Genomic DNA, 11,179 nt, shown 5'->3' with positions numbered 1-11,179 from the left:
ACAAGAAGATTTTGTGTGTTAAAGAATGAGGAGGTCTTGACATGCATGGAATGTGGGATGTATGTCCATGCACATCCATGGTAGCTACCCAATCAAAAATTCTTCACTTATGCCATTCATTAGAAGTGTTTTACACTCACTTTGCACAAGTATAAATGATGGCACATGGTGTAAGACTGTAGGCATAGACCAGATGTAGGCAACCTATGGCACGTGTGCTGAAGGCGGCACGCAAGCTGATTTTTCAGTGGCACTCTCACTGCCTGGATCCTGGCCACTGGTCCGGGGGGCTCTGCATTTTAATTTAATTTTAAATGAAGCTTTTAAAACATTTTAAAAACCTTATTTATTTTACATACAACAATAGTTTAGTTATATATTATAGACTTAGAAAGAGACCTTCTAAAAATGTTAAAATGTATTACTGGCATGCAAAACCTTAAATTAGAGTGAATAAATGAAGACTCAGCACACCACTTCTGAAAGGTTGCTGACCCCTGGTATAGACTGACCTCCTTAAACCTTTCTTGCATGAAATCATCGTTACCATTATATGTATTTTGTGCATATATTTTGAAAGGGTGGGGGTGGATGGGTCAGGGTGTGTCATATCAGTCACTTCTTCCTAACATTACAGTCACTAGAAAGGAGCATTGGGTGTCTGTGTCACTTCTTCTTAATACACTCCCACCCCCTCAGTACCGTCTGACTTCTTCCTCATACCACCAAGTGTTCCCTGAGACACGTTTACGTAAGTGTCTGTTAAGTGTAGACCCTGTGGATATATGCAGTTTTTGCCTCTTCCTGAAGCACGTGGGTATTGCCCACTCCCCCAGCCAGGAGCCTAGCGCGACCAGCCTACAGGTCTGGGCCGATGGGGGCAGGCGCACGACAGGTGCTGGGGCAGGCTGCAGGCGGGGGCTCCATGCCCGGGGGCGCGCTGGGCACAGGCGCTGCCGCACTCGCGCACCAGGCCCTAGCGCGCGCTCACTCACACGCGAAGCCGGCGGGGCGGGGCCTCGCTGCCTTCTTTAGGCGGCGGGAAGCGGCGCCCGCAGTCGCAGCTCGGCGGGGGCAGCAGCAGCAGCAGCGGGCCGGGGAAGCCCCGGAGTCCCAGCAGCAGCAGGAGTCACCGCAGCCGGCAGCGGCGCAGGACACGTGGCAGCCCCGCACGCCCCGGCCCCGAGCGAGACGCGAACCCCGGCACCGCCACCATGGGCAAGGGGGTGAGTGCGGGCAGCCCGGCGGGTCGGGGCGGGGCGGGCCTGTGGCGCGCTGGCCCCGGCCGGCTCCAGGCGGGTGTGGCCCGGGGGGCCCTTCCCGGCCGATGCACCGGGGGCGGGGGGAGCCGCGAGGCTTTGTCTCGGCCCAGCGGCGGGACGGGCTCCCTGCCCGGCGGGGCCGCGGGGGTCCCTGCCCAACGGGCCGCGCTCCAGATTCCGGGGCTGTGCAGCGACTCGCCGGGGCGCGAGCAGTGACGGGGCCGTTTGCACGGGGGGGGTCAGCGCGAGCTCGCGGGTTAGTCCTGGGAGCTGATCCCAGGGGGTGGGCGGGAGGCCGGGACTAGGTTGTATTTGGTTCCCGAAGGTCTGAGAGACCGACCCCAGCCAGGCAATGAATAGCTGCTGCCTGGCGTTTCAGTGGTGTCCACGCAAGGGATCAGTGTTGATGCCGAGTATGCGATGAGTAAACCACTAGGGGGTGATGTGATGTGTCTCTCACACTCACACATATACACACACACCAGGAGAGCTGTTCTTTACAACTCTACAATTTATTTATTTGAAAGGCATCAGATCATCATAGAAATAGAGGAGGAGGTTTCAGTTTTTGAAACTGATTTTAGTTTAAGTCATAATACTTAAAAGAATTAAATTTGCTCTAACATGAGTAAAAGCTGCATAGGGGAAAATGGGAGGGGGGGACTTTAATCTAATGACAGCCGTGTTAGTCTGTATCCGCAAAAAGAACAGGAGTAATTGTGGCACCTTAGAGACTAACAAATTTATTCGAGCATAAGCTTTTGTGGGCTACAGCCCACTTCATCGGATGCATGGAATGGAACATATAGTGTGGAGATATATATACATACAGAGAACATGATGAAGTGGGCTGTAGCCCACGAAAGCTTATGCTCAAATCAATTTCTTAGTCTCTAAGGTGCCACAAGTATTCCTGTTCTTTTAATCTAATGTTTAGGCTATTGTAGAAACCTGGTGAGCAGATCAGTCTGTTTAAAATGGAGAGTGCCTCATCTGACCAGGTTCTGTGTATCATTTCTGATCTTTAATTTTTTTTCTTTTCCCCTCCATTGGCTCTGTGGCTAACAAATTGGCTAAATTTTTCAGGTTATAAAGGGCTTTTGCCTGTGGATGGTGTGGGTGAACGCATGTTCCAGGTTGAAGGTTATACTAACAGTCCCCAGGTCAGGATGGAAAAGAAATCTTGGTTGTATGGTAACATTATCAGATGCCCTTCTGAAGCTAAACTTGAAACTGTGGCCATTTAAATATCTTCTGGCTATTATAAAAGTACTTTACGCTCCTTAAAGTACAAGGCCTGGAGGGGAAAGTTTGCATGATAATAGGTACTGCTTGTTTAGCAATAGCCAGAGCCAGTGATAAAAGGGGGAGGGAAGGAAGGTGTTCAGGATTGAGAAATTCATTGCATCACACCAAACCTGTTAACTGCTGGCATGGTATAATCTAACATAATGCTTTGTGTAGTTCTCCCCTCTTGGGTAAGGGGCTGTATCAGCATTTTTGATTCCTTTCAGCTTGCCAGGTTGTAACTGACAATGAAAAGAGCTTCTTATGGCTGATTTATTCATAATAATAAAAAACCCTTAGTAAAATAAAAATGTAAGGTTGAGTGAAGCCAAGAAAGCAAAAGCCAAGATTTTTGGAGCAGACAGAGAAGAACTGTGTGTCCTAAAGCCAGCATAAAGAAAAAAAATCCTCCCTAGTTGACCACTTAGACTCAGTTTTAAAAATAAAAAGCAGTGTCTGTTTTTAATCTGAATATTTTAGATGGTGAACAGGTGACTATGTGGAGTGGAGGGATACTTTTTCTATTAAGGTTCTTAAAACATTTCCTGGAAGGTTTTAAAATGACTCTGCTTATTTAGTAATAATATTTAGCAGTTACAGTGATCTGTTTCCAAAGTGTTATACAAACATTGACTGACCTAACATTGGATTGATCAGTGCCATTTAGCAGTCACAATGTTGACATAAATACATGAATGGTAGGAGAGCCATGAGAACACAAGACTGTGCAGACACTAATTAAGACAATTGTCTTCAGAAAAGTCCTTCTGATATTTAGTAGCCCAGAAAAACATTGGAGAGTATAACCTATCTCAGTCTGTTAGGTTGTTTAATTATTTACAGTGGTCCAAAAGGGTAATTGGCACTACAAACCTCATGTGGCCATTGTAACTAGGTACAGTTAATCTACTGTATTATGTAAATTGGTTTTGTAAAGCTCCTGACTCAAACACATTATCAGAACATCCTGTAGAAACTGTTCATTGCAGTTATAGCCCAAAGGCCAGAGTGGTGGTGGGGGGTGGATTAAGATGTTTTGAGTGGTGGGAGTTGTTTTTATTGACATGGGAGACTGTTGTTTGTTTTAATGTCCTGATATTTTTAAGTGCTTACATATAATACAAGTGACGCAGGTTATGCATATTAAAAGACTGTTTGACCTAGTATGGAATCTTAAAACAAAGAAGCGGGAGGGGTACTAATGGAAAATTTGCGACAGAGTAGTTTGTGTGTATGTATGTGTGTGTACTTAGTCAGAATGTGTGTACTATCTTGTGACTTTGCAACACTGTTCTAGTGAATGTGTCAAATCAGAGCCTGTTAAAGGAAGGGATGTGAAATGGAACTGAGTGAGGAAAGACTGTATGGTTTAACCACTTGAGTATTGTTTGCCCATCTTTGCTTGGTTTGTCCAAACAGGAAAAGCTTTTTTTCAATCCAAGTGTCAGCTCATGGGAAGAGAGAACTGTGCTCCTTGTAACTGCTATATATGGGGAAGGGAGGGGGTATGAAAAGAAGCTGATGGAAACAGCTACTCTACTTACTTGGTAGTGGGGGAGGGGGGATCTGATGACTGGCTGCTTAGCTGGGTTTTCAGCTCAAATAGTACAGCTGTCAGGAGCTCAGTTCCTGTCCCTGCAAGACCCACAGGATTGTGAGGAACAGGTAGCCAGGAGACAGTCTCATTCTCTATATTATCCCTACCTGCTTTTTATATCATCTTGCCTGAAAATTGCCTGAGGAGGAGCAGCAGCTTACTCTGTTACTTCTCCCCTCCACTTCCTTTTTTTAAACTGGTTGTAGGATATACTCACTGAAGGGTATAGGTTCACCTCTGGAAGTGTGACTCAAAATTGAAGCCTGCTTAACCCTGGATAGTCGTCTTTTCTTGCCAGGAACTAGCAAAGTTTGGGGTGAACAGAGCAGCTGAGAAAGGGGATCTTTCAAAAGCAGTTACTGATTTGTGGGTTCCCAAACTGACCCTTAAAAAGGCTCTGACTTTCAGAAGGTGCTCTGTACTTACAGAAAATCAGGCCCCTGTGAAGTGTTGTTAGGCAGCTAAAATCACTTAGCACTTTTGAAAAAGTTGGCCAACATGATGTTCTCCCTTTTGCTGTATCTGTTTGATGCTACAGGGCTAGTAGTGTGCTCTATATTGTCTTGAATATTGGAGCCTATTGTCTTGAATATTGGAGCCTATTCGTGCTGTCATACAGCAAGAGGAAATCATGCTTCACATTAGGACAGCCCCACAAATCAGGAAGGACTGCTCAGTCATGAGTTTTCTGGGTTTCAGAAGCCAGCTCTTCTTATGTTCTGATGAAAATAGCTCCATGGAACACAGAGGGTTATCTAGCATTTGTTGTCTTTTTATTCCATGAATGGGCCAGCTTTTGAACACAGCTGGTTTTAAGTGCGGCTTGCACACACTTCTTTTCATAAAGGGGGAGGGAGAAGTTGAGTATAGGACTGAAACTAGCAAGTCTGCTCATTGTGTCCAACTGGGGTGTAATGAGGTCTCCCTAGCCATTCAGTAAAACTTCTGTGGCTGTGTGCTAATCATTCAAAGCAGTGGCTCTCAACCTTTCCAGACTACTTTACTCCTTTCAGGAGGAGCCTGATCTGTCTTGAGTACCCCCAAGTTTCACCTCACTTAAAGACTACTTGCTTACAAAATCAGACATAAGTGTCACAGCACACCATTATGAAAAATAGCTTATTTTCTCATTTTTACCATATAATTATAAAATCAATTGGAATATAAATGTTGTATTTACATGTCAGTGTATGGTATATTGAGCAGTATAAACAAGTCATTTTGTATGAAATTGTAGTTTGTACTGACTTCGCTAGTGCTTTTTATGTAGCCTGTTTGTAAAACTAGGCAAATATCTAGATGAGTTGATATACCCCCTGGAAGACCTCTGAGTACCGCCAGGGGTACAGGTACCCCTGGTTGTGTTGAGAGCCACTGATTCAGCGTAACCGTGTTGTTCTGTAAAATCAGAAGCAGGAAGCTGAACATTCAAACTTGGCTTTTTTTGAGGGGGCAGAAGGGGAAAGGCTAGCTATAGCATTTCCTAAATTTGATGAGGGGCCGTTTTGCTGTGTATCACTAGGAAAGTGGTCCTTGCCCATGACTCATCTGGAGAATATAATTACTGGAAACTGTTTTTGAGGCAGCAGGGCAGTAACACATTGTGCCTTGTGCCATACTGTTCATAATGTAAATATCAAAAGCAGGTCTCTCTCCAGCAATTCTTTTTATTTATTTATTTATTTATTTACTCTGGCTATCATCATGCATCACTTCAGTCAGCATAAATTGAGACATTATAGAATGGTACATCTGAATGCTTCTCCGCTGCCTTTCTCCCATGCCAAGAATCATTGCTTTTGTTATTTAAAGTGTCTACCATAACCTGCTCTGTTAGGCTTCCTGCTCTCTTTTATTTGGGATCCAACATAGTCACAGATCTGGGCTGTGTAAAGCCTATAAAGCTTTGGCTAAGATGCTCTGACTGGACCAATGGAAAGCAGGGACATTTCCCAACCTCTTGCAGGGATAGTTTTCTGTTGTAGCTCTTTGTGGATCACTGTCATTTGGCGAAATCAGGGTTAGTCAATAATTTTTTTTTGTCAAGGTCCAAATTTCTTGGTCAAGGTATAGTCAAGGTCCAGACTCCAGAGAAATATTTTTCACACCTCAATAACAAAAAGTAGATAAGATTTCACGGTCTAGTCAAAAGCGACTGGCAGTCTGGATTTGGCCCGCAGTCTGCCTGTTGGCTACCCCTGGGCTAAATGAAACGCCTGAAGTGTGGGTGTTCTTTGCAACCATAAGGGCTTGGAACTTTTCACTTTTGAAAAATGAAAACCTAAGTTCCTGCAATTCTCACTGAATTTTCTAGGAATCATGGGTGTTCAAGCACAAATTAGGCCAACTTCAGTGCAGTCTTAACTTGTACAGAAACTACTGGCTTAGGTTTCAGAGTAGTTGTGGCACCTTAGAGACTTGTAGCCCACAAAAGCTTATGCTCGAATAAATTTGTTAGTCTCTAAGGTGCCACAAGTACTCCTGTTCTTTTTACTGGCTTAGGTGTCTTCTTCCCTCCCCTCCGCACCCTGGCTAGGGGTAAATCCATTTTCAATCCCTAACCAGATTATCACACTCAAATATAACTGCATTTAAGACCACTTGCAGAAACTGCCTAGCTGCTGTAGCTTTAGGTTCAGGGTGAGAGCAGAATAGTATCCATGTTTAGACTGAAAATCTCAGTACTGAAACAAAACAAACATTCAATGGACATTCAATAAATGGTAGAGTAGAAATGAGAAATGTGAGTCAGAGCCGTATGAACTCTGAATTATGCTTTCAGTTTAGACTGCTAGATTGAATTGGCTTTTTGATGTGTAGGCCTTGCAAGGACCACTCAGTATACTTTACTCATTCAAACAGGATTCTGGGCAGTGTCATTGGGTCAGAGTGCCCTCAGCATGTGACTTGGATTGGGGTGGAGGGTGGAATAAAAGGCTGAAATGAGCAAGGTAACCTCTAGCTACTTTCTGAACAGGCAGAATTACAAAAGTATTGGGGAGAGTAATGTGAAGCAGACAGATTTTACACAGTACTGTGCGTTCTGCCCTGTATGTACATTTGGAAATCACACTTGCTTTTTAAGCTTCAGGAAGATCATGAAATGTTTACCCTCTGCTGTACACAGTGTACGTCTAGTATCCATTCATAATTTAAAGTCAAATAATTTGTGTTAGACTGGAGGATGTGGATTGAAATTATGGCAACTTTCTGTACTCTGAAAATATCTTTCAAATTGCCTTGTAGCAGATTCTTGTGATCTTGGAATGTCAGTATTTAAAAGTTCAGTGCTGTCCTAAGCATGTAACACTGCTTTCACCTTTTTAAAAAAATGTGGTTTTAGTATGGTGAAGACAATGTCAAGAATGCTGACAATCTTTAGCTGTACTTCATTCTTTACAGATAAAAGAGGAGGTAAAGGACAAGTTCCACTCCATTCATTAAAAATAGCCTGCAGTGTTCTTTTGCCTGTTGCACAGCTCTCCTGTGGCTGCATGCAGAAGTATGAAGAACATAAATGCTCACCTCCAGTGAAGAAGGGAATATGGTGCTTTATGGAATCTTTTGTCAGCTTGGGCAATGAAAATAGACTGCTTGGATTCACTTGTTTAGTTTATGGTCAGTTTCACTTTCAGATGTACAGTGTAACTTAATGGTTTTCAACCTTTTTTTTTTCTTTTTTTTTTTCATTTGCGGACTCATAAAAAAATTTCAGATGGAGGTGCAGATCCCTTTGGAAATATTAGACATAGTCTGCAGACCCCCAGGGTCTACGGGCCATAGTTTGAAACCACTGGGGTAATTAAATATTTCTTTTTATCTTAATTTTGTGAAAGGTCATTCTTAATACTTGAATATTGGACCCTGTTAACAGGTTCTTGGCATGCATTACTCTAACTTACCAGTAATCCAGTTTCTGATCAGAGGTGCATGCACAACATAGAGGTTATTGTATTAGTTTTATTATCATCCATTTCTCATATTAGCCATTACAGTTTAAGGTTTTATCACAGCCTGTCATTTGAACTGTGGTGGAAAATGTGCCAAGGGAAAATGTTAGTAATTGTTAGATGTTGCGCAAAATGGGAGGGGGGAAGAGCTGTGTCACTAGAGGTTTGTGCAAGTATGGAAATCTACCTTTGAGGTGGGTGGAGCGGGAGATTGTATTTGCATTTCATGGTCCCACTGCAATAGGCAGGGACACAAAGTGCCTAGGGCTACTAGTGCCTCATAGGGAAACTCCAATTGTTTTTTTGATTTAGAAATGTTTCTGCTTCTTAATTGTCCTGTACTTCTCTCTTCCCTTGTCTCTTGATTGCCACAGACATTTGTATGAAAACAATCTCTATTGTTTAGGTGCTTGTCTGTTGCTGCTTATTACCCTCCACAACCTGAACTAAGCATCAAAGACCACAATTTCATGCAAATGTCCTATGTAATTAAGGAGAATAAGAGATGTCTGAAAATAGACTTATGTAAGCATAATCAATTTGTTCCATGAGGCATATGCAGCTCTACGTGGGTGGATTTTTTGTTATTTTTTGTGATAACACACATCCTGCTTATATGCCAAAATATTTATAGGGGGATCTGCTCTATAAAATAAAACCAGTCTTCAAAAATAATTTGCACTGTTTGTTTGGGAGACTGTCAAAGAGCAATTATGAAAGTGTCTTGAAATGAACTCTTGCCAAGTTTTGGGGATGCATGAAATGTCAAATCTGTTTTCAGATTGATTAAACTATTGAATCTCTTCTCTTTCTGCTCCATCATCCCCACACTCGCCCCCTTAGATTCAGGGCTTTGGAGCGGAGCCCTGCTCCGGAGCAGTGGAGCTGCAGGTTTTTGCCTGGAGCTGGAGCGGAGCCAGAGCACAGCTCCAAAGCCCTGCTTAGATTAACTTGAGAAAACAGCAAAGAGTCCTGTGGCACCTTATAGACTAACAGACGTATTGGAGCATGAGCTTACCCACTTCCATTGCATCCAAGCTCATGCTCCAATATGTCTGTTAGTCTATAAGGTGCCACAGGACACTCTGCTGCTTTTACAGATCCAGACTAGCACGGCTACCCCTCTGATACATGAGAAAACAAAGTTAATACACATCTGAAGGAATTTTGTATGTAGTCTGGAGCTGGATTCTTGTGATGTGGATCACTTCTGGTTGGACTGAGGCTCAGACCTCAAAACTGATCTGTGAATAGTGTGCAGCTTACTGTTCGTCTAGTAACTTCAGCCAGCATTTATGCAATCCCTGGCAGTAATCCGTGCAGCATTGGGATGTTATTGAGCAGACTAGTCTTTTTACCAGCTTGTTTATAAGAAAGTAGCATAATTTAAATGTAAATAGTTGACTGACATGAAATTCTGTGCATGGGGAATATAGAAACCATTCACACTACTGAAGTAGTTAAACATCAGCCATTTCTCAAAACACCTTATTTTTCTCAGACTGGACGTGACAAGTATGAGCCTACTGCTACATCAGAACATGGTGCCGGTAAGAAAAAGGGGAAGAAGGAGAAAAAGAAGGATATGGATGAACTGAAAAAGGAAGTCTCAATGGTAAGAAAGCGAGGAAGGGGAAGAATTGGTGGCTCTTCAACAACATGCACTTCCTTGAAAACACTCTGTCTTTAGGTGCCTACCTTTAAAAATCTGACATTGCTACAGAGACTAAAGGCATCTAGTAAGTTTTCAGTGCAGCCGTAGTATAAATGTATACCCCAGAGTAAGTGCAGCTCGGGTAGCGGAAGTGCAGTCTTCTCCACATTGTCCTGCCAGCGTGACTCTGGTCTGCTGTGGAGCAACTGCCTTTTTAGCTAGTGAGTTCAGTCTCTATGGCTAGACTTAAACATTGGCCCCTGCAGAGACTGTGAGCAGTAGTGTGCGTTACTGCTAATCCATTTTAGTGCTGTGGACATCTGTTCACAATGAGTGAATTGTGCATCGCATTTGGCTAGTATCTAAATTTCACCAGATTCTACTTTAGATCGTGTTTCCTTGCTGTGATGCACAATGTGGAAACAAAAGTGTATAAGCTCTTAACCAGTTGCAAGCTTGCTGTGCATGTTAGGAGGGGGGGGTGGATTGCTTAGCAAGTCTTCTGTATGCCTCTTCCCTTCCATTTAAAAAAAAAACAAAACAAAACACACACACACCCAAAAAACCTCCTGGGATGCAGACCACTTTCAGGCTACTCTACATCATTAGAAATGCAACCAGCTCTTGGATGGAGCATGACATCTTTCTAACAACACTCAGCAATGCTGCCTAGAATAAATCTATTCTGAATAGTGATAAGTAGGGTGAGAGGAATTAAATGGTGGTTCCAACTTTGGAACCGTCTCAGTTTTAACTCTCTTCCTTGCCATGAAAACCTCCATCTTATGAAGCTATTATTGGCAAGGGAATGGAGAGTAGAAAGCCAGTAAGTAGCCTCTGCTCACTGTTATGCATGGACTGTTATTACACATTCCCACTCCAATCTCTTCTCTTTCCTCCAGGATGATCATAAACTCAGCCTTGATGAACTTCATCGTAAATACGGAACAGACTTGAGTCGGGTAGGTAGATTTTTTTGCATGTCCCATTTGTCAACTTTTAAAAAAGAACAGCTTCACCAATATGATAAGCCTGCTGTGAAGGGAGATCTGGGTGCTGTCAAATTTGTTTAGCACCACTCTTCCAGTTAATCTTCCAGCTGCTGAGGGAGTCTGTGCATTAACAGTTTTAGCATTAGAGTTCACAAATATTTCACCTCTTACTCCCTTTATACTGATTGGCTCAAATATTTTAGTGACCGTTCGTTAACGAAGTTGGGATTTATTCATCTGCCTCTTAAGTATTCCAAGGTCAGGTTGATTCTTAGGTTTTGCATTGAGTGTTCTTGCTTGTGTTCTCTTGCACATGTATTTGTCTGGTAATCCTCTGCTGTAAACCAGGACATGGCCACAAACGTAACACTGACCATCAGTTGTTAAAATCGACAGAGTCCTGTGGCACCTTATAGACTAACAGAAGTATTGGAGCA

General features: G+C 43.1%; 1 protein-coding gene across 3 annotated transcripts in view; it reads left to right on the top strand.

The window, feature by feature from the left end:
* Nucleotides 1–998: 998 nt before the first annotated feature.
* The window catches only part of ATP1A1 (ATPase Na+/K+ transporting subunit alpha 1), a 30,635-nt gene continuing 20,454 nt past the window's right edge, over nt 999–11,179 (top strand). The window contains exons 1-4 of one of the 3 annotated variants that reach the window (XM_065587032.1): nt 1,032–1,226; nt 7,549–7,764; nt 9,598–9,711; nt 10,653–10,712. In XM_065587032.1, coding sequence (XP_065443104.1) covers nt 7,762–7,764; nt 9,598–9,711; nt 10,653–10,712 — 177 coding nt within the window. In that variant the 5' untranslated portion in view covers nt 1,032–1,226; nt 7,549–7,761. Of the gene's footprint in view, nt 1,227–7,548; nt 7,945–9,597; nt 9,712–10,652; nt 10,713–11,179 lie in introns of those variants that run through there. The other 2 variants (XM_005292679.4, XM_065587036.1) reach the window with 2 other exon arrangements.

Source organism: Chrysemys picta, chromosome 1 (assembly GCF_011386835.1).
Source record: "Chrysemys picta bellii isolate R12L10 chromosome 1, ASM1138683v2, whole genome shotgun sequence".
NCBI classification, from domain to species: Eukaryota; Metazoa; Chordata; order Testudines; family Emydidae; genus Chrysemys; species Chrysemys picta.
The sequence above is the reverse complement of the archived record's forward strand: the minus strand, read 5'-3'. Positions and strand labels throughout refer to the sequence as shown.